The sequence below is a fragment of the Pleurodeles waltl genome, chromosome 3_1 (assembly GCF_031143425.1).
Source record: "Pleurodeles waltl isolate 20211129_DDA chromosome 3_1, aPleWal1.hap1.20221129, whole genome shotgun sequence".
In the NCBI taxonomy this organism is placed as follows: Eukaryota; Metazoa; Chordata; class Amphibia; order Caudata; family Salamandridae; genus Pleurodeles; species Pleurodeles waltl.
Genome location: NC_090440.1, coordinates 1,527,754,611 through 1,527,781,082, shown reverse-complemented (window position 1 = coordinate 1,527,781,082; position 26,472 = coordinate 1,527,754,611). Strand labels below are relative to the sequence as shown.

The following is a 26,472-nucleotide window of genomic DNA, read 5'->3' as shown; positions in this document are numbered from 1 at the left end:
TTAGTTAAGCTAAGGGTGAGAAAATATATAGAGGCCTTGCCTCTCTTTTACAATACCCAAGGTAATTGTACCTGATATACAGATAAAAAAGTAGAAAAGATCAGGGGCATTAGGGTGGAGAGATATATTTTAAATGTAACTAGAAAGCATAGACCACATAGTATTCTTATGGTTCACCCATAGGCATATATAAAACATTAAATTAGAAACGTGGCGCGTCAAGTACATTGGTGACAAGACACGTGAAGAGAAAAAACATACAAATATCCCATATAGGTTTTCACTTTACCTAGTGCCTAGAGGGACACTGCCTCATGCTCGGTTCTAGGTGGGCATCTCCTATTGTCACACACTGAGGGATATGAAAGTTAAATATATATTCCAGAAAACATTTCCATGCATACTAATAGGCACTAAAGTGCAGTATCAATCTATTGTTTGCCCTTTCTATATGTCAGAATATGTACTGCCTGTCTCAGAAGTTTCCAAACCATAGTACTGGGTAGTAAGCTCCAAATTAATTAGTTTGATAAGGAGAAGTGCCCACAATAGTCCTACCCTTTCCCGTCAAGCAGCCATCTGGTGGAACAGTATGCTGCTAGTGACTGCATTTGTATTGAGAAGCTGATGTAATGAGGTGTGTCTAGGCACATTTTTTTCTTTTCTTTGAAATACCAGCACACCTGCGAGCAGTCGGTCAGGTGTACTGACACACCCTTACACCATGAGCGTGAGTGTAGATTGATATTTTTTAATTCAAATGCTGTGCATTATTCCGCCATCTAGTGGTTGGGTCTGGAATTTCTACTATTTCTCTTGTAAACAAAAAAATGTGTTTGTCAGTCTTCCTTTTCTACCTTTATTTGTCGGTGGGCATCGGCAGAACCTTCATTTAGTGTCTAATTGAGACATCGTTGCACTTCCTCTGGATGTTCACACCTTGGTTCGCCATCTTCAGATTCTTTTATTTTTTTTCTCAAGCTTCTTCTTCTCCCATCTTCCTGATGGGAGTGGGTGGGTCGCTTGTGAATCCAGAAAATTCTTCAAGCTTCAAAACTACAACTAGAGGCAAGATACGTTACGTTTTGAAGTGTGAATCTTTTCCGGATTCACATGCTGTGAACTGATTATAAAGCGGTTTAACTAATGGGGAGGGTGGGTTGAAGAAGGGCATTGACTTGTAAATAAATGTTTTAGCACATTCTCTGCTACTTGAGCCTCCTTGTCCATCTGAATGTCAATGCAGTAATGTTTCAAAGACATCTACTTATGACCATGTTGCTGCCATGCAGATCTCTTGTAATGGAGTATCAGACATAAAGGCAATAATTGCACCCCTTTTTCTTAGTTGACTGCGCTCTTGGTGCTTTTGTTAATGCTTATCCAGCACTGGTATGATACATATAAATTACTTGTGCAAATCATCTTGCTACTGTGTTCTTTGTAACAGGTTTTCCCCAGTAGCCCTTTGCGGAAGATACAACTGCTGAGTTTTCCTCAGAGGTTTTGTCTTTTCAATGTAGTACATAATGGAGCATCTTGCATTCACTGTGTGTAATGTTCTTTCAGCATGCATCTTTGGACTCTGGAAAATACTTTGAATATGAATAGGTTAATGTGAAACTGCGAAACCACCTTTGGTAAGAATGTGGATTTGAAGACAGTGTTCCTGAATTGTGAGTACTTGCCACTCACTAACCCTGCGCAGGGAGTTATTAGCTACTAAAGGCACCATTTTCAGAGCCGGCATCTGTAACGCATCTTTGTGAAGCAGCTCAAATGGTTTCATGAGTAACGCAAGAACTAAATGTAGGTTCCATGAGGATGCTGGTAACTTACTTGGTGGTGCTATTCTTTTTGCACCCTTTAAGAATCTTTTCACCACTGGTGCTGTAAATAATCTTCTCCTCATTTGTCCTCTTGCATAGGCCACAATAGCAGCCAAATGGACCTTCAAGGATGCATATGTTAGGCCTTCTTGTAAAAGGTGTGTGACATATTTTAACACAATCTTTTCTTTTGTGATCTTCTTATACAACTTGTTTTTCACACACCAACTTAAAAATCTTTTCCATTTTGCCATATAGCATTTCTAGTTATATGTTTCCTCGCTTCCCTTAATACTGCCATTGTGTTTTCTGGTAATATCAAGTGACCAAATTCTAAGTTTTCATGAGCCATGCCGTCAGCTTGAAATGCTCGTGTTATGGGTGTAGAACCATCCCGTTTTCCATTGACAGCAGATTTTGTCGATTTGGTAATGTCATAAAAGTTCCCTGGGCTAGCTGTACTATTTCCAAGTACCATGATTGCCTTGGCCATGTGGCACAATTAGAATGAAGGTCATGTGACTCATTTTGAATTTGTTGATAACCCTATTTAACAGTTGAATTGGGGGAAAGTGTATGCAATATCCTTGGCCAGTTTATCAAAAGGGCATTCCCTCAAGACCAAGGGTGTAGTTATCTGGAGGCAAAGTTTTGGCATTTTCTGTTCCAAGGAGTTACAATCAGATCTACTGTTGGTGTGTCCCACATTTGGAAAATCTTTTGGACCTCTTTCTGACTGTGTTTCAATGTGTGGGAGCAGGAGGCCTGTGTGCTCAACCTGTCTGCCTTGCAATTGTCTTCTCCTTGTAGAAGTATTGCCTGAATTTCCATGTTCTTCTTGACTGCCCAACTCCACAGCTGCTTGGCTAATCTTGAAAGGGGTGGAGATTGAGCCCCCCCTTGTTTGTTAATGGAAAACATTGCTGTTGTCTGTCTGAATTAATACTGTATTTCTCTGAATGTGCTTCTAGAAAGATTTCAAAGCTAGTCACACCGTCTGTAATTCCAAGAGGTTGATGTGTTGTACCGCATTGTGATTCCTCGTATTTTCAGAGGGCCCATATGTGAGGCGTCTGTGGTTGTTGCTTAAGGAGTTGGTTCCTGAAAAGGTCTTCCCCGTGTAATGTTTTCCTGGTGAGCACTGCTATTTTCTCCCGCACCTTCTGCGTGACAACCACTAGGTCATCCCAACTCCCTGTCGCTCGAGATTATTGATTTTGGAGCCACTCCTGAATAGGTCTCATATAAAGTCTCACATACGGGATCAGAGGAATGCATGAAGCCACCTTTCCCAATAGTCTTCCAACAGTCCTCGCTGTCAGAGCTTGGCTGTTCCGGTAATGGTGAACCTCCTTTAGGAAAAACTGCATCCTCTTCTCGCTGGGGAATGCTTTCCCCTGAACTGAACTCAGTCTTGCTCCAAAGAAAACCTTCTCCTGCTCCGGTTGTGGCGAGGACTTCTCTATGTTTAATGAAAAACCCAGAGAGTACAAAGTCTTCATCACTATTAGAATGTCGTGTTTGCATCTCTGGTACAAGTGAGCTCTCACTAACCAATCGCTGAGATTTGGATTAACATTAATACTCATCCTTTTGAGGTGTCCTGCCACTGCAGCCAGGCATTTTGTAAACACTCTTGGAGCTTACTTTATTCCAAAGGCTAGCAGCCAGAATTGATGTTTCCTGTTTACCATAAACCTTAGGTATTTCTTGTGCTTCACATTCACTGGAAGGTATGAGTAAGCAACTTTCAAGTCTACTGTTACCATAAAATATGTTTGAAACTAAGGGATTTCTTCCTGTAAAGCTGTATTTTTGAACTTTAGAGTTTTCATAAACTTGTTGAGGAACCAGAGGTCTAAAATTGGACGAAGGGATCCATCCCTTTTGGAATTAGGAAGTATGTTGAGTAATTTCCCTTGTTTTTTCTTGAGTTGCGACCTGGTCTATTTCCCGTTTAACAGCTCTTTGACCTCTCTGAGGAGTCGTTCTGTTTCCTCCTTTGAATGACTCTTTCTTTGGCTCCCTTTTGGAAGGTACCTTTCTAGTTCTATGCAATAACCGTATTGTATTGTGTTTAGTATCCATTCTTCCAAAGTTATTTTCCTCCATTCCTGGAGAAATGTTTGTAATCTCTCAACTACTGGTGTATTATGCAAATAACAAGAGTCTTTGTTGTCTCCTACTACAGATTAATTTGTGGTTCTTGTTGATGTAATGCAGTCACTTAGTCACTTATTAGTCTGGGTTGTCCCTCCTCTCACAGATTGTCCTGTTTCTCGGACTCTTCCACAAAAGGAACCCTTTCCTTGCTGTTGGTACTGCCTCTTGAGGATGACTTTCTTGGCGCGAAGGAACCTATGCGAATTCTTCCCCGAAACTGCAAAGCCCTCATGGACTTCGCTGTTTCACTGCCCTTCTTGAGTTGATTGAGGTTTTCGTCAACAGTATTCCCAAACAATTGATGTCCATTAAACATGATATTTATTATATTTGCTTGAACCTCTGGCTTGAGTCCCAGAATTCTTAGCCGTGAATGGCACCCCATCATCAGTTGGCGACTAGATGTGTCCGCTTCTCCACCAGATGAGCAGCCCTCTTCTTGTATTGATCTGGAAGAGGTTTCAATAATTCTCCTATCTCCTCCCAATGCTCATGTGTGTTTCTGTTTAGTAATGCATTGGAATTTGCAGTTAACCACTGGTTAGCCTCACTCCTCCCCATGTTGCGGCCCATTAGCTCCATCCTTTTACTTTCTTTGTCTGGGGGCAGACCCGATCTTGAGGGAAGGTTCGTCCTCTTCCTTGCAATTGAGTTTATAATAGAGTCGGCTGGCATACTACCTTTAATGTACTCAAGATTTTTTGAATACTTTTTTTTATTTTTTCTCTGCCCTCTGCGTGACTGCTCTGCAGGTGGATGGTTCCTTGAACGCTTCCCTGCCATGGCCTAAAATACTTAGCACCATGGCCGGATATTGTTTCTTAGCCTGATTAGGAATCAGTGTGTCCAAAAGAAAGCATGACTGGGGCTTGTCTTCCTTTAGTTGAGTATTACATTTGTATGCATTTTTATCACCATATTATACATGCCAATCGAGGGCTTGGATGGATAACATTTCACTACCATCCAAATCTTCCCTCTGCATCTCAATATATTTTCCTTTCTCTGAAGGTTGATACAATGTCTGTTCCTCTTCTTCTGTATAGAAGATTCCCTCTTCTTGAGGTATTGGTGTAAGAGGGGGGGCAAATGTCCGCAGCCTCTGTCTCTGCCACTTCCTTTGTCTTCAAAGTTTTTTTGAGGAATTCGGAAACTACTTAGGCTTTCGTCAAATTCCTTCTTTTCTCAATCAGAGCGGCCAATTTCACCTCAAGCCTTTTCCTCTTTTCCTCAATCTCGAGGGCTCTATCTTCGGAACTTGCTTTTGAGTGTTTCCTCTAACATGGAAACCTCTTTTGCCTGATGTTCTGAATTTGTGGTCCGGTGAACCCCCCTTTTGACGATGATGCATCTTTTGCATTTCCGTCTTTTGGAGCAGAATGTTTTTCAGACTTTTTTCTTCACTGGAAACTCCGCATGAATCCTTTTTATGGGGCATGCCTGTGGACGGGGAGCGTTTTGTCGCAGAGGCTCCCTTTTGTGCCCTCGTGCCAGATTTTTTCAACTCGTCTGTTGTAACATAGGTGGCCAACTCTCTTACCTCCTTTCTGATTTCCTACGGTGACTCTTCCTCGAAATCAATGATCTTGTGATCACCCTCCAAGATCTCTCCTACTGCTGCTCCTTTTGCGCCATTTTCCTCTTCGTCACTGCAAAGTCCCAGATCTTTAGGGGTGAAATGGATTGTTGGCCTTGTAGTGAGTGGTAAACCATTCTTTGTCTTGCCCGCACCTTCAGCATTTTAGGAGTAAAGACAAGCAGGAGTTACTATCTTTAATCCGGCGGTCGAGTGGAAGGAAGAGATTACACACAGGATGTTTATCCTTCTGGGCGTATTTGTGATGGCAATTTGGTCAGAACTGAAATGCTGTCCTCTCCATCGTGGTGATTGGGGAGACCCCCCTACAGGGCATTCTTGGCCGTCAAAACATTGCACTAAATCTTCTTTTTTCCAACCGCTATTCCAAGATGATGTTTCGAGGCCTTTATAAACATTTCCAAAACTTTCTTCGGCAAATCTTCAATTTTCCCCTACGAGCGGGAGACGTCATTGCAGAACCTTCCAGGCCCAACAGATGAAAAAAAATCTGAAGATAGCGACCCAGGGTGTGAACATGTGGAGGAAGTGTGATGACATCACAAAGACACCAAATGGAAGTTCCATTGATGCCCACCAACAAAAGGTAGTTAGGGAAGACAGACTAAGACCTTTTTTTGTTTACAATAGAAATAATAGAAATTCCGGACCAGCCACTGGAAGCAAGATTAAGGCAGATCATCTGAATACAGAAAAGATTTACGCTCCAAAACTGCTGGTTATGATGTCATACTTGAACAATAAAATTATGTCCAAATAACACTAACTGGAGTTTCCACTGTTTAATTTAGTAGCAGGTTATACCGAAAGTGGTTGTCACAGAGAATGTATTATAACTACACAATCTGTCCTTCTCTTGATGGAGGGACTAAAAGTACCAGGTCAAAACCTATATGCTGTTAATCATATACGAAGAAACCCAAAACTGCACATTGTTAGTTATTGTAGACCTACCAAAATATGGCTAAGCACATTTAAGACAACTGCAACTGTTTGGTACGTGTCTCTAAGTATTCACTTTTTAAATTTCAGTGAGTCCTACACAAACGCACATATAAGTACACATGTGCTGTGCACTGACATCCGAGCAATCACCCCATTTCACGTAGCACCTTATTCTCACCCTTTTACACCAGAAATTAACTTCTCAAACTTTCTTTATCTGAAAAGTTTTATTGATTATTGTAGAAAAGTTGTCATAATGCTTTGCATCGGAAATGTAATGAAGAAAGGCAATACTTATGATGGCCAATAAGGTAGAAGAGACTGTTAGTGGTAGGTGGATGAGAAGAGCTCAGTATGCACGTTCTTATTTAGGCTCTAACTTTATCTCCCTTTACTACGCTTTTGGGTGATGGGAAGCGCTTTATTTTAAAAGCGTACTCAAACAAGTAGTAACGAGTATGAGTAAGAAAAAGAGGAACTAGCATGTGAGGTTTACATGGGCAAGGTAGAAGAATCAACACAACTTTATTCAGAACAACAAAATGGCTAAGGTATTTACCTCAGCTGAACTTAAATAAATATTAGTGAAAGGCTACAAGAATGTACTTTTATTTTTAAAACACTTTAATAAGGCGGTTTCACAAACTATACAATATGTTGGGAAAAATGATTTCAATGAAGTACAAAACATTAAATTAAGGAGATGTCCCAAACAAAAAATAGCTCCTATTTTAACAACCAATATTTAATTCTCTTGGTCTTCACACCTCCGGCCACATTCCAAAAGTACAAAAAAGTATCCAATACTTAATGGGATGGAAGAACATCTCACTAAAGGCAGCCATTACTATGTTCTGAGATTGAGTCTGTAAAAGCAATATATAATATTAATTCAAGACTACAGAGAATCACACTCATTCGCGTTGTTCCATTTTTACTTTGGGTGGTTTCAAAAAGGTTCTGTTTTTCTTCTCTTTTTTCCCTTTTTTATGTGCCTGAAAGGTTCGCCAGCTGTCCACACGACCATCTCGACTTTCCTATGAAAATTATAAATTCAACACAGAATTACACATTTCACAGTAGCAAGATTTTTTCAGAAGCAATTACTTCTTGGCAATTGTCAGATTTGACTTTGCACTGCAGTGTTTGTGGGCGAATGCATGTTTTACTGTTAAAATGCTGAATTACTTCAAATAAGTTTCAGGGTTATACACAAGGTGTGTGGGGGGGGGGGGGGCAATAAATGAATTACCTGAATAAAAAGAGGCATAGCAATGTTTACAAAATATACAAATCTGGAAAGGGAAATGGCAGAGGTAGGATACCTCATGATGACACTTGTGCAAGTATGTAACTTGCTGTTGCAGGTAAGAAGCCACGTGCGAGTTGGGGTGCTCCCCTGAAGTATGCAAGATGAGATTAGGGATGGGAGTAGAGGTGCCACAGTCTATGGCCAGACTACTAGTTACAGCATGGAAACAGTGCACTACTACATAACTTGCCCTCCTGGGCAGAACAAACTTGCCTCTCCTTTTACCTGTCCCACTCCCTCAAATACTTTTCACAACCTGGCAGAGGGACCCTAACATAGTGGCACTGCTGAAACATTGAACAAGACACCTCCAAGAGGCTACACCATCTGCATTCACACTAGTGGATAGCAAAAGGTGAGCAAAGCATTATATTCAGCCCACAGCAGAATATAACTACAGCAGCAAGGGAAACTAAGGCCACTTTGTCTTGCTGCCATAGATACAATTCACAAGAAAGGAAGACTAGCACAGGCCACAAAAGGGTTACTTCACAAACAGGAGATTACTGTATTTGACTTAAAAAATGTCTTGAATCATCAACAGTATGTTAAATATGGTTTTGTTCAAGACCGCCTCAGAGACCTGTCCTCTCAGCCCGCCAGGTAGTGCCAAGATGACTCCTAGTGTGATCCCTACACTTTAGAAAAGCCCATTTAACAGTAAATAGCGTTGGGAGACTGAGTGGATTTTGTGGAAACTCACTGTATGAATGACTTCCAGAAGGAAGAATGGCTGCTTAAAGTGAAAGGTGGTTATAAATATTAATACCATGTATGTTTATGTGCCTTATAAGCGAATGGCATGGAGAAAGGCATCCCAGAAGGCGTCTAAAATGGAGCAGCCCTCTAGCAGTCACATCAGTAAAGACAGTTCTTCTGCAGTTGATTCACAAGAGTATTGTATACAAAATGAATTATTCCTAAGTCTTTATGTTAATAGATGCCAACTCCGTTGATTAGAAACAATCATCATTGTTTCAACACGACATGAAACTTGCAAATTAGTGATTTCCCATATGTCAGAAAAAAATTATTGAAGACATCTACCATCCAATAGAAAATCAAATGTGATGGACAGGATTCAGGAGTTTTGAGCCTATTAAGTTACCAACAAAATATACAAAAATGTCAACCCTCTCAATCCTGTTTGGCACTTTTCCAAACAGAAAATATTTCAGAAACAACTGAACATAATTCAGCTTTAGGTGCACAGTCCTAACCAAATTTGGTGTAAATGTATTCTGTTTTTGCTGTAGGAGTGAGCAAAATTGCTTTTGGTATGTTGAATGAGAAACGTTTTTCACTTATCACCGCCCCCACCACAAAGCCCTTTTAACATTTTTTAGATGGACCTAAACAAACCTTGGCATGCCAAATCTCAGGAGGATACAAGGAGTACCATTTTAGTGCAGTTTAAATAAATGAAACTAAAGTAACAAGCAAAACAATAAAACACCTTTACAATAAAAGGTGACTCATACATAACGATAGAGTTGGTACCACTGCTTCTGTAATTATATAAATATATTCATTTAGTAAAATTACAGTTAAAGTGAAGTTATAATTAGGATTAGTGATAAAACACTGATGTATGTTTACAAACATTTGAAAATAACATCAAAGTCACATTTAAAGTGACGTTTTTGTTACAAAACAAAACCTATAAGTCACTGGAACCCACTGGTTATGGTTTGCTTCATAACTCACAACAGCCATCCAAATCTTAACTCGTTCATCAAATGTACTGCTTATGACTTCATCCTTAATGTGAGAAATGAATTTTCATATGATTGTACAGGTTAGATTACATATCACATTACCACAATAAAGCAACTAGGAATATAGCATTATTTATTAGTGTCCGTATGTGCTTTTATTTATTGACATGCTTTTTTAGATGTCGTTTTTAGGATAAATAAGGTGAGGTTATAAACATTCCATTTGGTGTGCGAGTCCTGCATTTTCGTCCATCCCAACAAGGATGCTTAAGACATCCACTGCACATGGCCAGAGAAGTTGTAAACAGGGCCGGCCTTTGGCCAAGGCCTGCCTGGACCAGCTGCCAGTGGCCACTCATAAATGTGCAAGGCCTGAGGCTAGGTCCTGTGCACAAAATGTCTCAAGGAGCCAATCTCCACTATGCAAGGGCTTCACCTAACCAGCAGCCTAGACTGTCCCCAGGGCGTTGAAAAGCAGCCAACACCTTAGCCAGGTCATGTACCCGACCCGCCACTTTAGACATGCAGAGTCCAAAAAATTGTATTTTACTGTTTTGTTTACTAACTGTTGTGTCAAATGGCTACTTCTATCATTTTTATACTTGATGTTTAAAAAAAAAAAAAAAGAAATCCTTTTTTTTTCTGTGCCAATTCTTTATTACTGTCTGCACACACTGTCAGTCTTCAGTCCATGCAGTATAAAGATTTTGGTGTGTCAAATGCCTCCCTGCCTTACTTGCTGTAGAACCTCTGCAAAAATGTTTGGCAAAGATCTGACATCCAATACTTCAGCAGCTAATGTCTCCTGTTGATGCATCATGCTCCCCTTCTCATGCTTCCACTTCAAGACTTCTTAAAGCTAAAGGAGCACTCTGCCACCTACTGAGTTTCTAGTCTTAAAGCATGCAGGTAAGCCTTCTGCTAATAAGCTTCTTCTTGCCCAGGATATTTCTAAAGAATTCCCAAATGAAGGGATCCTTGGTGTTCTTATCAAGTTCCACCATTTTCCCCAAGGCAAATAATCACTTTCTCAGCAGACAATTTCCATAAGAAGCCACACTAAATCCTAACTGCTCAGGTCTTCTGCTCTACAGAAAAATTACACAGCCACTTTTTGACTTTGTTGAGGATTACCTGAACCCTCAAACAAAGAGAATACTCTGAGTTGGAACACTGGCTGCGCATTTGGCTAGATGTTCATAGACTAAAGACCTGTCTCGCTCTCATAACTAGGTGTGTCAAGTCAGTCGATTCAATTTCAAGACTATGGACCTGCTGCATTTTTGAAAAGCTGGTTTCACTATGAACATCTCCCTGTAACTGAAGATAGTGGTAAGCCAAATAAAGTGGACTATTCATTTAGGAAACAAAATCAGTTTTTTAACAGTCTCCAAAAATGTGTATAGTCTACAGACTATTTTAAAGGACTACAGGCTTGATACATCTAAACTACTGCCCACAGTCCTCAAACTCTGCACTGAGTACGCAAATTATTGTTGGAGACCCAATGCAGGTTTATTAGTTTCACAGTCCATGATCTCTTGCTCATGGTCTGAGGACAGACATATTGTAATATGAGGGGGATTAAACATGTGACCACAAGTTTCAGAGTCCGAAGTCTCGGCACCGAGATCATGGACAATAAACTGAGAATTACGGGTGGACCCGTGCCCACCCTGACACAAAATGGGGTCTTCCATTTTTCCAGGAGGCGAGGGCTATGCCCGCATCCTGTAATAGAGACAGCAAGAGAATGTTTTTGCTTGCAACCAGCAAATCCAAGCCCATTTGCACCTACTGGGCCACTAGACACACCTGCAATGGACGCATCTGTAAACATGCTTTGGAGGCTAGCTCAATTCATGAAGCCATCATGCCCATCAACCTAATCACCATACTGTCAGAGATTGTGATGGCTAAAACACCGATTAGTCTCAAAACACACTCTTCACCATTGGGAAAGTCTGAGCAAACTGAGGTTTTCCTGTTGCTCCCAAATACGGCTGGGTCTGCCGGTGTGCAGATGGGTCTTTTGGCATGGATGGTAACGGCTAATTGATAAATCTGGGATACTTTGTGCGTGTTAGGAAGGTATTGCTGAGCTACCCTCCCTTTTACCAGCAAATTGTCTAGATGAGGATAAACCTAAACACATTGGTGGCATAGGTGAGTGACTAGTGCCACCACAGAAAAACAATGTGCAAGAAACTCTTGCCACAGCTGTAATGCTGGAAAGAGTAACTGAATGGTAATGGTTTGAGCCAGCCAAAAATCCAAGGTACTTACAACCATTCTCTAGCATTGGTATACACAAGTAGCAAAGCATCAGGTCGAGGGCCACCAATCAATTACTTTCATGTAGAAGGGGCATCACATCCGTCCAGGCTGTCATCTTGAAATAGATAGTGTATAGGAAGATGCTTAAGACACACAGCCCTAACAAGGTAAAAGGGTGCCGTCCATCTTTAGTATAGAAATGCACAGTGAATAGCCCCCCCTGTTTTTTTTAATGTATAATGGTACTTTCTCTATCACCACCTTACTTAACAGTGAGCATTTTTTTTTTTCCAACTGTAAGGGTAGTTGGCCTTTGTTGCTTTTGTGCTTGTCGTGTTTCTAGATTTGGGGTAAGCAAATTAACTTAATGTAACACTGCAACACTTTTGATAGCACTGATTGTCTTACAAATTTCCATCACTGAGAGTAACTCCTCAGTCTGGTTTTGTGACTGAAGGGAAGGAAGGATCAGTACAAAAGCCGTCTTAAGTCGCAACAGAAGCTCCTCTGGTGATGCAGTCTCTACCACAAACTTTACTATTACCATCAAACCCTCTGCTGTTGCATATCGTTGTGGTTGCTGACGTTGCTGGATAGAGGGTTGAATGTTGGCTACTAATGTGGTTTATTGGTGGTGCTGACTGCCAGGTGTAATTGTATTTCTTTAACTTTTCTAGAACTCATTCGAAACTGGGCCTAAAAGGTTAACACCATCAAATGGTATAGCTAAAAGATTACGTACTTTTGGGAGGAAACCGATAATCACGCATGGCAGTTCAATATGGCGCTGGTAGTAATTTGACAAGGTGCAGCATGTTCGAGTGTTCACAGTCTTCACTTAAGTAAAATTACCTGATCCTTTGTTCAAAGAAATTTTATGAGGAGGTGTTGAAGAGGTACTTTCATTTCCTCCAGTTGGCAATATTCATATAAGCTGGTCACCTGCTGTGAGCTTGCGATTTGCCATCAAGTGTTTTGCATTTTCTGGTAGAAACTAGACTTTCAATATCTGCTGGTGGCCTTTCCCTGGCCCTTTGGTTCACTAATCATTTTTTATTTGTATAAACCACCATCAAGCATAGAGGAAGTTGCTGTAGTAAGCTGCCTGCTGGCTGGGTCTGTGTCAAAAGATGACTTCAAGCAAGAGGTTGCATTATTGTTTCTCTTGTCTATGACTGCTCTGGGCCTCTTTTGGCAGTCTTTCGTATGTGGGACCTAAAGTCCTCCTTGTCCTTCCTAGGCAGGTGTGCATTTCTGTTTAGGAGGGCACTGAAATTAATGACATACCACTGAGTGGTAACTGCCCTTTCCTTTTTCCTACTAACCGCCTCCAGTCTTTTGCTTCTCCTGTTTTGGTGGGTCCATGGATGCTGGGGACATGGCTCTCTTTCTTGCCATGGAAAGTATGAGCAAGTCAGTTATCGCTTGTGCCAATATGTACTTGATGTCTTGTTAGGATGTCATGTACTCTTTTCAACATGAGGACTTACTGCTTCGGATGTATCAGACTTGGCAAAACCTCTGCTCAACACTTAAAAGCATGGGTAACAAATTATGATTTCCGTAAATTGGGCCTATTGTCTCTAACAGGAATCCTCCTTTTCTACATCTATCTGCACTCCAAAGGAGTCTGCAGCCCTGTTAACCTCATGATACATGGATATATGCTCCAGAGGGGATGGCAATGAGGGAATGTGTATCAGCATCTTCTCACAACGTTTCCTCCCCCTCCTCATGTGTGTGGAAACCTAGCACCTCTGTGTCAGGATGTGTGTAATAGTATTGTTCTTCTGCCATTTTTACCTCTTGGTCAACTTCTTGTGGGGTTTCTTCTACCCCCAATGTTTCAGACTCCTGCCTCCGCTTCTTCATTTCAAAAGGCGTTGGTATCTTGTGGGACACTGTATGCTTGAAAGCCCTCTTCTTCATTGGGTGTTCAATATTGGTCTCCGATGCCCTCTTCTTCCTCTCAATGTCAGAGGTCTTTTTGTCCCTATGGGACTTCTAGTTCAAGTGTGAATGTCCCTCCTTCCCTGTTAAAGCTCCATTGACCTTGGAAGTCAAGCCAGAACCTTTCAGCAAAATCTTATTGATGCCTTTTTCTTTTTGACAAGCAGGATGGGAAGAATCTCTAGCTTCTTCGACTGCAGGATTTTTTCTGGTGTTGAAGACTTTAGTTTGTGTGACTTAATCTTCTCAATCAAAGGATTTGGCTATCGCTTTTTAGGCGGCCACCGGGATGCCCCTTTCCTTAAATGAAATTACTTTTTAATATGCAGCACTGCCAGCATCCAATCCACTTTCTTTAGATGGTCTCTGACCTCTGGAATAAATCTGAGGTCTGAGTGTTTGTGTTCTTTCCAAGCCTCCTTGGCATCAGAGAAACCTATTGTAGGAGGTTGGCTCTGTATGCACTATTTCAAAGTAAGGAATAGTATGCACAGAGTCCAAGGGTTCCCCTTAGAGGTAAGATAGTGGCAAAAAGAGATAATACTAATGCTCTATTTTGTGGTAGTGTGGTCGAGCAGTAGGCCTATCAAAGGAGTAGTGTTAAGCATTTGTTGTACATACACAAGCAATAAATGGGGAACACACACTCAGAGACAATTCCAGGCCAATAGGTTTTTGTATAGAAAAATATATTTTCTTAGTTTATTTTAAGAACCACAGGTTCAAGATTTACATGTAATACTTCAAATGAAAGGTATTGCAGGTAAGTACTTTAGGAACTTTGAATTAGAAAAATAGCATATACAGTTTTCACATAAATCACATATAGCTATTTTAAAACTAGACAGTGCCATTTTCAACAGTTCCTGGGGGGAGTAAGAGTTTGTTAGTTTTTGCAGGTAAGTAAAACACCTACGGGGTTCAAGTTTGGGTCCAAGGTAGCCCACCGTTGGGGGTTCAGAGCAACCCCAAAGCTACCACACCAGCAGCTCAGGGCCGGTCAGGTGCAGAGGTCAAAGTGGTGCCCAAAACGCATAGGCTTCAATGGAGAAGGGGGTGCCCCGGTTCCAGTCTGCCAGCAGGTAAGTACCCGCGTCTTCGGAGGCCAGACCAGGGGGGTTTTGTAGGGCACCAGGGGGGACACAAGTCCACACGGAAAGTACACCCTCAGCGGCACGGGGGCGGCCGGGTGCAGTGTGCAAACAAGCGTCAGGTTTGTAATTGAAATCAATGGGAGACCAAGGGGTCTCTTCAGCGATGCAGGCAAGGGGGGGGGGGGCTCCTCTGGGTAGCCACCACCTGGGCAAGGGAGAGGGCCACCTGGGGGTCGCTTCCTTCAGGCCCTGGGGGCTGCGGGTGCAGAGTCTTTACCAGGCGTCGGATCTTAGAAGCAGGCAGTCAGGGTCAGGGGGAGCCTAGGGATTCTGCAGGCGTCGCTGTGGGAGGTCAGGGGGGGCAACTCTGGCTACTCACGGTCTTGCAGTCTCGGGGGAGTCCTCCCTGAAGTGATTGTTCTCCACAAGTCGAGCCGGGGGCGTTGTGTGCAAAGTGCCAAGTCTCACGCTTCCGGCGGGAAACGCGTGTTGTTTCAAAGTTGCTTCTTTGTTGCAAAGTTGCAGTCCTTGGTGAACAGAGCCGCTGTCCTCAGGAGTTCTTGGTCCTTCTAGATGCAGGGCAGTCCTCTGAGGATTCAGAGGTCGCTGGTCCCTGTGGAAAGCGTCGCTGGAGCAGTGTCTTTAGAAGTGGGGAGACAGGCCGGTAGAGCTGGGGCCAAAGCAGTTGGTGTCTCCGTCTTCTCTGCAGGGTTTTTCAGCTTAGCAGTCCTCTTCTTCTTAGGTTGCAGGAATCTGAGTTCCTAGGTTCTGGGGAGCCCTTAAATACTAAATTTAAGGGTGTGTTTAGGTCTGAGGGGTTAGTAGCCAATGGCTACTAGCCCTGAGGGTGGGTACACCCTCTTTGTGCCTCCTCCCTGAGGGGAGGGGGGCACATCCCTAATCCTATTGGGGGAATCCTCCATCTGCAAGATGGAGGATTTCTAAAAGTTAGAGTCACCTCAGGACACCTTAGGGGCTGTCCTGACTGGCCAGTGACTCCTCCTTGTTTTTCTCATTATCTCCTCTGGCCTTGCCGCCAAAAGTGGGGCTGTGGCCGGAGGGGGCGGGCAACTCCACTAGCTGGAGTGCCCTGTGGTGCTGTAACAAAGGGGGTGAGCCTTTGAGGCTCACCGCCAGGGGTTACAGTTCCTGCAGGGGGAGGTGTGAAGCACCTCCACCCAGTACAGGCTTTGTTACTAGCCACAGAGTGACAAAGGCACTCTCCCCATGTGGCCAGCAATATGTCTGGTGTGTGGCAGGCTGCTAAAACTAGTCAGCCTACACGGATAGTCGGTTAAGGTTTCAGGGGGCACCTCTAAGGTGCCCTCTGGGGTGTATGTTACAATAAAATGTACAATGCATCAGTGTGCATTTATTGTGCTGAGAAGTTTGATACCAAACTTCACAGTTTTCAGTGTAGCCATTATGGTGCTGTGGAGTTCGTGCATGACAGACTCCCAGACCATATACTCTTATGGCTACCCTGCACTTACAATGTCTAAGGTTTTGCTTAGACACTGTAGGGGCATAGTGCTCATGCACTTATGCCCTCACCTATGGTATAGTGCACCCTGCCTTAGGGCTGTAAGGCCTGCTAGAGGGGTGACTTATCTATACTACATAGGCAGTGTGAGGTTGGCATGGCACCCTGAGGGGAGTGCCATGTCGACTTAGTCGTTTTGTCCTCACTAGCACACACAAGCTGGCAAGCAGTGTGTCTGTGCTGAGTGAGGGGTCCCCAGGTTGGCATATAATATGCTGCAGCCCTTAGAGATCTTCCCTGGCATCAGGGCCCTTGGTACCAGGGGTACCAGTTACAAGGGACTTACCTGGATGCCAGGGTGTGCCAATTGTGGAAACCTAAGTACAGGTTAGGGAAAGAACACTGGTGCTGGGGCCTAGTTAGCAGGCCTCAGCACACTTTCAAATCAAAACTTAGCATCAGCAAAGGCAAAAAGTCAGGGGGTAACCATGCCAAGGAGCCATTTCCTTACACCTATCTACTCCATCAACAGAATACTTACTTGCTTTTCCAGCGCTGAGAGCTCAGCCATGCTCGCAACTATCCAATGAGCTCAAAATACCTTGTCTCTATGAACCAAAGTCTTGGTTTCAAATAAACAGGCAACAAAATACTCAGTCTTATGATATCTCTGGAGGCAAAACATACATACCCAATGTTCATTGTTCAGAACACCCTTCCTATGGCAATTTGGACAAAATGTAAAAATCATGCTCATAATCCTAAATTGAGTTGTGGCACCTCAGGGGTCTCACCTCGGCAATCTACCATTCTCCTGTATTGGATCTTCCATAGATTCACATGCTTGAATCATTCCCTGTTGAAGTGGGAGTCCCACGCTACCTTAACAAAGTTGTATATATTATTGTCAGAGGCTATAATGGCAATGACAAGTCAGTTTAATAGCATATTTACGTACTACTTTTTTTTTTTTTTTTTTTTTAAAGGAACAAACTTGACCCATAACCAATCAGACAACAGCACCCTCGGTCCTCGAGGCATATAATGCGTGATGCGGTGTTGTCGTGGGGTGCCCACGCCCCCCACCCTCAGTCCTTTCACTTACCTGGTGCCCTATTTTAGGGCCTTCTCCTTTTCCTTCTCCTTCTTGAAGGAGCCATGATTTCTCTTTCCCAGCATATCATTCTCCTTCACCTTCCCTGCATGCATCTATTCCCCTTACTACAATGGTGTCTTTTCCTATCTTGTTCTATAGCCCCTTTCCCAATCCAAGATGGCAGTCTTCTTCTTCCTGCATTTCACTTCCTGTCAAGGGGTATACAAGGGGATAGATTCTTCTTCTCTTTGCGTTGCAACACTTCTCCTGTGGCGGTCACGCTCCGGCTGGTCTTCTATTGGACTCTAGTTTTTGCTCCTGTTTTTCCTTTGTCTTTCCAGTGATTTTACAGGGATTGAAGTTCTGATTTTCTTGTGTCCTCCTTTCTGTTCCAGGGAGTTCCTGTCTAGAGGGGTTCTAGGACTCCTTCTGGAGGGCACGGACTGTGGTAGCGTACTACTGTCAGCAGCACCGTGGCTACCTGAAGGGGTCGCCCCTAACTTGGCCTGAGTAGGACTTGCAAGAACCAAGGCCGCATGCCATCCCCATCTGATCTGGGTGGTAAGCCAAAGGTAAATCGTGATACACTGGTTTTGTGTCAAGTTTTTAAAATTTTTTTTATTAAAGGGCGTAGATAGGCTTTTAAACTGACTTATAGCCTATGATACTGGTATATACAGCTTTGTTAGGGAACGTGGACTCCCACTTCGATAACTGGTAATGATTCAAGCATGTGAATCTATGAAAGATACGGATACTGGAGAACTACAGTTACAGGTAAGTAACTTATTTTCTTCTTCAATTATCCTGAATCACACTTAAGAATATCCCCAAAAGTCTTGATCGAGTATTGACCTCTACTACTCCCGCGACTGCTTCGATCTTCTCTCAAGGCCATCTGAACGTACTTTGGTCAGTTCGTTAGGCGAACTCTCAAACTCTATCAGAAGTCAAATTGTGCAAAACATGGGAGTCTAGAAGAGATTGCTCACTGTAAAAAGGCAGTTTCAAAGAGGGTGTCACAGGGAAAAGACCATGCAGTTTGCCATGTCCATGAACAGACAAAGACATATCTGTAGGGAGATCCAACCAAAAAAAGAAACAAGTGCAAAAGGACATCAATGTCACTTACCCAGTAGACATCTGTTCGTGGCATGTACTGCTGCAGATTCACATGCTTTGCATAAGTCTTTGCATAAGTCCGCATCAAATATTGGGCTTGGAGTGTTACAAGTTGTTTTCTTCGAAGAAGCTCTTTAGAGTCACGAGATCGAGTGACTCCTCCTCTCGGTGATAGTGAACATGGGTATTGAGTCTTTTGTTAGATTGTTTTCCCGCAGGAGAGTGAAGTAAGGAGTGAAGAAATGTATATGTACATATATATAGTAAGAAAAGAAGATGTCCATGCAATGTATGTACACATTTACATAAAGAAAGTACTACAACAGCTACAGGCTTCCGGGGAGGAGGGAGGGTGCATGTGAATCTGCAGCACTACATGCCACGAACAGATACCTTCTGGGTAAGTGATATTTTCCGTTCAATGGCATACGTAGCAGCAGATACACATGCTTTGCAAAGACTGAAAAGCAGTCGCCTCCTAAAGTAAGCGGTGGCTAGCCTGTAGGAGTTGGAGTAGTTTGAAATAGTGTTTTAAGCACTGCTTGACCAACATTTGCTTGTTGGCAACATACCCCATCCACACAGTAGTGTTCAGTAAATGTGTGTGCTGTGGACTATGTGGCTGCTTTGCATATGTCTGCCATTGGTATATTTCCTAAGAAAGCCATTGAAGCTCCTTTCTTTCTCGTAGAATGTGCTTTAGGAGTTATCAATAGTTGTCTTTTAACTTTAAGATAGCAAGTTTGTATACACTTTACTATCCATCTGGCTAATCCCCTATGAGGCTGCTGAAAAGCCACAAAAAGTTATTTAGATTTTCTGAAATATTTTTTTCTGTCTATATAATACATGAGATCTCTTTTGACATCAACAGTGTGAAGAGCTCTTTCAGCAACTGAATCTGGCTGTGGAAAGAAGACATGCAATTCCACTGACTGACTGAGTGAAATGGTGAAACCACTTTGGATAGGAATTTTGGATTTGTCCTAAGTACTATTTTGTGTTTGTGAATTTGGAAGAAAGGTTCTTCTAAAGTGAATGCTTGAATTTCACTAACTCTCCGTAAGGAAGCAATTGCTACTAGGAAAGCAACTTTCCATGAGAGAAATTAAAGAGTGCAAGAATGCATGGGTTCAAATGGTGGACCCATAAGCATTGTGAGCACAATGTTAAGATTCCAGACAGGAGCTAGTGGAGCTCTATGTGGATTAACTCTTTTAAGGCCTTCCATGAAAGCTTTTATGACAGGAATTCTAAACAGAGACATATGCTGTCTGTTTTGAAGGTAGGCTAATATTGCTGTTAAATGTATTTTAATAGATGAATATGCAAGATTAGCTATTTGTAAGTAAAGCAAATAAAAAACAATATCCTGTACTGATGCTTTAAGTGGATCAATGTTTTTGGGTTGACAGTAATATACAAAACGTTTCCATTTCGCTGCATATCACTGCCTAGATGTAGGTTTACGCCCTTCTTTTAGAATGTCCATACATTCTGATGGAAGCTGTAGATATCCAAACTCTATGACTTCAGGAGCCAAATCGCTAGGTTGAGCATACTGGGATTGGGATTCCTGATTTGACCTTTGTTTTGAGTCAATAGGTCTGGTCTGTTTGGGAGCTTGTGATGTGGTACTACAGATAGATCCAACAGTGTAGCAGTGTTGACGTGCCCACGTGGGAGCTATGAGTATCATTGTGAGGGAGGTGTGACGGATCTTGTTGACTAGGAATAGAATTAGTGGGAGGGGGAAAAAGCGTAAGCAAATATCCCTAACCAATTGATCCGTAGAGCATTGCCCTTGGATCGAGGGTGTGGGTACCTGGATGCGAAGTTTGGGCATTTTGCGTTTTCCCTTGTTGCGAAGAGGACTATGTGTGGTGTTACACACATGCGAAAGTACTGTTGAATCACTTGAGGGTGAATTTCCCATTTGTGTATTTGTTGCTGTGTCCTGCTTAAGAGGTCCGCTAGTTGGTTGTGTATCCCAGGGATATACTCTGCTAGTAGTTGAAAGCAATTGTGACTTGCCCATTTCCAAATTGTCTGTGCTAGAAGAGACAATTGAGATGAGTGTCTCCCCTGTTTTTGCAGATAATACATTGTTGCCATGTTGCTGTATTGAGTGTGATATGTGGCTGGAATGCTTTGAGTGCTAAGAACACTGCTAGCAATTCCAAGTGGTTTATGTGGTAAATTTGTTAGACTGAGTCCCATTCTTCCTGTATAGTAAGAATGTTGAGATGGGCTCCCCAACCTGTCATTGATGCATCAGTGGTGATTATGGTCTGTGGCACAGGGTCCTGAAATGGCCGTCCTTTTGTTAAGCTGGTGTGATTCCACCATTGCAGAGAGCTGTAAGTTTGACGGTCCAACAACACTAGATCGTGAACTTGACCCGGTGTCTGAGACCATTGTTGTGAGAGACACTGTTTTAGTGGTCTCATGTTTAGACGTGCATTGGGTACTATTGCTATGCACAATGCCATCATTCCCACCAGTTTCATGATAAACCTTACTGTGTAAGTTTGATTGTATTGTAGCTGAGATATGAGATTGTAGAAAGCTTGAATTTTCTGTGGGTTTGGGTAAGCTAATGCTAACTGAGTGTTCAGAATTGCTCCCAGATATGGTTGTATTTGCACTGGTTGCAGATGAGATTTTTGGTAATTGATTGTGAACCCTAGACTGTCTAGGGTATTGATTGTGTATTGTGTGTGCTGTTGACAAGTTTGAATGGTGCTGGCTTTTATAAGCCAGTGGTCCAGATAGGGAAAGACACGTACATGTTGCCTTCTGAGGTATGCTGCAAGCACTGCTAGGCATATGTTCAATACCATTGGTGCTGTTGTTACCCCAAAGCGTAGCACTTTGAATTGGTAGTGCTTGCCTGCTATCATAAATCTTAAGTATTTGCGATGTGCTGGATGTATGGTAATATGGAAGTAAGCATCTTCTAGATCTAATGCTGTCATGTAGTGCTGTTTTTGTAATACTGGAATGACATCCTGAAGAGTGACCATGTGGAAACGCTCTGAGAGAATGTACTGATTGAGGGGTCTAAGATCCAGGACTGGTCTGAGAGTACCATTCTTTTTTGGTATGAGGATGTTTAGGGAATATACTCCTGTCCCTTGTTGAGGTATAGGTACGATCTCTATTGCACCTTTGAGTACAAGTGATTGTACTTCTTGTTTTAACAAAATGAGGTGTTCTAGAGAAAACCTGTGCCACCGAGGGGGAATGTTTGGTGGAGTAGAGATGAGCTCTAGGCAACAACCATTGTGGATAATTAACAGCACCCATTAATCAGATGTTATGTTGTGCCATTGATTGTAGAAATGTTCCAGTCTTCCTCCCACAGGAGATGTATGTTGTGTGGGGATGTGGAGAGAGTTACTGTTTTGATGAGGTGGAGGGACGTCTTGTGGCAGTTGATTTTCCTCTACCTCTCAAATTGTTTCCTCTGTAGGATCCTCTGTAAGACCCTCTGGAGTAATATTGTTGTCCCTTCACGGAGGTATCGCGGCATTCACGGAGGTATCGCGGCACTTTCTCGACTTCCGGTTCTGGGTCAACAGCGGTTGACAGCACGGATCAGTGCGCCGGAGCGCAGAGTACAGAGCGGAGCAGCCCAGCGCTCCTGCCCCCCCTTCCTCCCCCCCCCCCCCCCCCCTGCGGACCCCCGCGGAAGTGGCCCGATCGCGGGTGCGGCTTGCGGTGGGGCTTAGGGGGTAGGGGCTAGGGGCCACAAATTTCTGGTGGCAAGAGAGGAGGGCCCCTCCGAGGACGACGCCAGGCTTCGGGCCACCAGGTACCGGCCCTCTGCTCCAGGTGCTGCCCGCGACGTGACCCCAGAAGGAGGCAAGTGTGCGGTGAGCAACAGAGGCCAGAAAGGGGCTAAGGGGGGTCAAGGAGGGCAACAGGAGGGCAACAGGGAGGGGGGTAGCCGTACCAGGGTCTGGCACCGGTTCCCCGCCAGGGCGTGCAGCACTCCTCACCCTGACACACCCCCGGTACTCCCACCAGGCAGCTCGTTGCCTCACCCCATCCCCCCTTTGCCCTGCTCCCCCGCACCCGGTACCTTCCCCAGGGTAGCAGGGCCCAGGAGCGGAGCGGAAGGGACCACCACCACCACGGTCCACCAAGGACTGGCACGGTCAAGCAACTCTGTACTCTGCACCTCCCCAGGACCCAGGCCCTCAAAAGCTCCTAACCCCCCCGGTGGTGATCACACACACTCAGAATTTAAACGTCCATTAAAGTTTCTTTTTGAAGGACGGCACCCTTAACTGCCTCTAAACAACAAAAGGGCAAAAAAAAAAAAAAAAAAAAAAAAACTCAACAAGGCCCTTTCCCTCACCCCAACAGCCTGCTCAAAATCACCCCGCTCTAAAGGCAGCAAAACCTACTGACCATGATATCAGGCAAAGCACGAGGCAGTATTACAAACCGTCCAGCAAAACAAGGAAAGAGAAAAAGGAAAGGAGACCTGGCTCTGGATGAAGCAACCCCAAAAAGGAGAGCAAGCAGCGAACAGGATCTCCCCCTCCCATGCAGGAGGCAAAACCTAACAAAGGGCACACTCGGGGGAGGCGAACAAAATTCCAGCATGGAAGAAACGATCTGGAGAGAACCCGGCTTTTGGAAGGAAGCAACCCCGCAGGAGGGGGCTCCAGAGTCCGTAGTCTCTCACAAACATCACAAGATAACGGACTACTTCACTACTACTGGCACCAACACCACCAGAAAAAGGATCGACTCCCTGGGTCCATCCCAAACAAGTCTTGGGGAAATACCCTCACCATGCCAAGACTGGCAACAGCAAGGAAGCAGCGAAAAGAAACTCAGAATGAATTCACCCCCTCGCCTCCCCCTATCGCCAACAGTAGTGATCAGGAAAAATCACCCCACGAAACTATACGCATCATGTATAGTCCAGGACAATGTTGTACCACCAACTCCTACACCAGCATTCGTCTTCAATCCTAGGCAAGACAAAACTCTATGTAATAACCCCCTAGACGCCACTAAGTACCAATGGACATCTAGCCCAGCGAAACTACCCATCCTGGACTCAGAACTGGTAGCAATCGCAGAACATTTAGAACAAGAATCTCAGGAAGATGGCCCATTCTGTCAAAGTCCAAAACTTCACTCATTCCCAACGTACAACGGTGAAAAAGAAGAACAGGACCTCTGGGATATAGAACAGGTATCCATAAACGGACCAACAAAAGCAGAAACAGTGACAGCCGCACAGAAAGCCCCCCATAAAACAACATTAAACAAAGTACTACCAAGTGATAATCAAGAGCCCGACTCAAAATCCCGAGCCCCAGGGGCAGTCAGATCAGAAGAAATGTGGGCCGCAATCCTAAATTCAATGCAAGCAACGGTCATGGCGCTGCAATTTCATTCAAATAAAATGGACATTCAAGTTGACCTGCTAAACAACCTGGCAGTATTTGTCTCCGGGATCGACAGCAAGTTGGAAAAATTAAACGCACTTATAACAAGGGCGCAAGTAAATCACTCCAATGACTTTACAATCTGCTCCTGTAAAGAGGTAGTAGAAAAGATATCCCAACTGCCGCAAATCTTAGAGGGAATACTGCAAGAAATCCGCTCCACCAGGAAGGATGAATATACATGTATTAAACCGCTCGCCACCATTCTGAAACCCACCCGAGGGAGCCGAAACAAAAAGAGCAGCAGCCCCTTCCCTCCCTGGCGCCCGCTCCATCAATTTTAAGTGAGGAGAGAACTTTGGCTGACAGCCACCAACTAGCAAGCGCTCGAATGGAACCTATGGTGAATCATCCTCCGCTACAGCCCATCAATAAGCCCAGGAATCCTGAGTCTACCACAACCCGGACCCTCTCAAAAAGAGAACGAAAGCGGGCAAGGAAGGGTAGGAAGTCCGCCCAACTTTATCAACTCAACTCGTCAAAGGATCCACCTAAAGACCAGGCGACGTCAAATGGTGGTTACAATAGAGACATTATCACCCACATAAGTACAAACTCTAACACAATAGTAGATGGGATAACATTCCCCGCCTCAGCAGACACTACCCACTTAAAGTCCCCCCCCGAGACCACACGAAACAATTGGCACTACAACAAACATAAGACCTAGCCCCACAAGGGGTCAGCAGAGCAAAAAATTAAAACCAATTGCGCCTGCGCTGTCCCCCCAATTAACATTGGTCAATGTGGACAGCAAGACTGCAATTAGTCAGAGAGAAGATGACTATAAGGTTCAAGACCGGCACATAGAGCAAAATCAGTCACTTATAACAGACACGAATACCCTCCAGTTACTCTGGATTCCAGAATTCACCTCCAGGTCCTCCACAGATGTTCTTAATCGATCTTGTATCTTAAGAATCATAAAAGCCTTACCGGATCTTCAGTTTGTGGCCTCGAAGGACCTCACAGCTATAAAATGTATTCAAGCAAGAGGCAACCAACACACAGATCCAACACTTACCATCTTCTCGGCTCCAGATATCCCAAAGCGGATCATGAAAAAAAAGGACCTTTTGAAAGACTGGGGCATTGAGGTAACCATCTACAAAGGAGACCGCTATCCAACCCCGTTACTAGCTCCACAATACCTGGGAACCTCCAAAGGCGCATGGTCGGTTCTGAAAGGAGTACATCAGGCCAGCAGAACCATCGAAGAAAGGTGCAGTGAGGAGAACCCACCTACACACACGCTGACAGTCCAAGTATGGAGAGAAGAAGGGAGGGAAAGAGTGGTTTTGGGTCAACAAAAGTACCCAGAAAGGGAACGGGTAGCGACGGTTTTACCCCCAAGACCGATGGGCAACAATTGAATTGGTAAGGATCAACCCGCACACGGCATTTTATCCATCTGCTCCTGGAATATCGGTGGCCTTCGGTCAAAACTGGAGGATCCCGCAGTAATACATTTTTTCAGCACTTTTGACATCTTACTCATACAGGAATCCTGGGCAATGGAATCAATACCGATAATCGGATTAATGGAATATCATAACCCAGCAAAAAAAACAAATAGGCCCGGTAGGCCAAAGGGAGGCGTTGCCATCTATATTAGTACCAGCCTTTTAGTAAAAATCTCTGAGCGTAAGGAGGAAAACCAACCTTTCCAATTTCTCCAGCTAGACGATTGGGGGAAAAACACACAGGAGCCATTGATTCTGGTCAACACATACATCAATCCTAAAAATAAAAAAATCGAAGCAAATACATTTTTAACGCAACTATTAAGGATAAAAGGTACAGTAAAATCAGCATTCTGGTTAATATTGGGCGATTTCAATCTCGGCTTATTTCACATCCCCAGTGAGGATCACACCCAAACAGTGGCAAGAATGCCTAGCCAAACCCTCCCCAAAAAACTCAGGAAAGACAAAATAGGGGAGAGTTTTATACGCACCTGTGAATTAGTAGGCCTCTTCGCGCTAAATGGACGGAAATGCCCCGATATCCCACCGGCATGGACAAGATTCTCCGGGAAATCAGTCTCCTATCTAGACTACACTTTAGTGTCCCCTGCTTTATATAAGTTAGTAAACACCTTCACCATCATAGACCGCACGGAAAGCGACCATAAGCCACAGGTATTGGGGATCTGTGCATCACCGCAAAAACCGGAGAAAGTGGCAGCCCTAAACGGGACACTAGGCACCGAAAATCTAAAGCGACTCAAATGGTCCTCAGACACCATCAAAACCCAGGCAGAAGAGGCCCTACGAAACCTAGAATCAAATACCACAAGTGGGGCAAAGCTGACAACAGTCTGGGAGAACTTTGCCCTAGATCTCACTAAAAAAGATTCCTTATGTAACACAAGAAAGGGAGCGCAATTGAATCATCGCCAAAGTTCACTTC

The 26,472-nt window shown here is 43.7% G+C and overlaps 1 protein-coding gene across 1 annotated transcript in view; it reads right to left on the bottom strand.

Moving 5' to 3' along the window:
- Window positions 1-7,137: 7,137 nt before the first annotated feature.
- Window positions 7,138-26,472, bottom strand: part of DNAJC8 (DnaJ heat shock protein family (Hsp40) member C8) — a 96,165-nt gene continuing 76,830 nt past the window's right edge. The window contains exon 9 of the mRNA XM_069225111.1: window positions 7,138-7,571. Within this exon, the coding sequence (XP_069081212.1) occupies window positions 7,449-7,571 (123 nt within the window). The 3' untranslated portion in view covers window positions 7,138-7,448. The remainder of the gene's footprint in view (window positions 7,572-26,472) is intronic.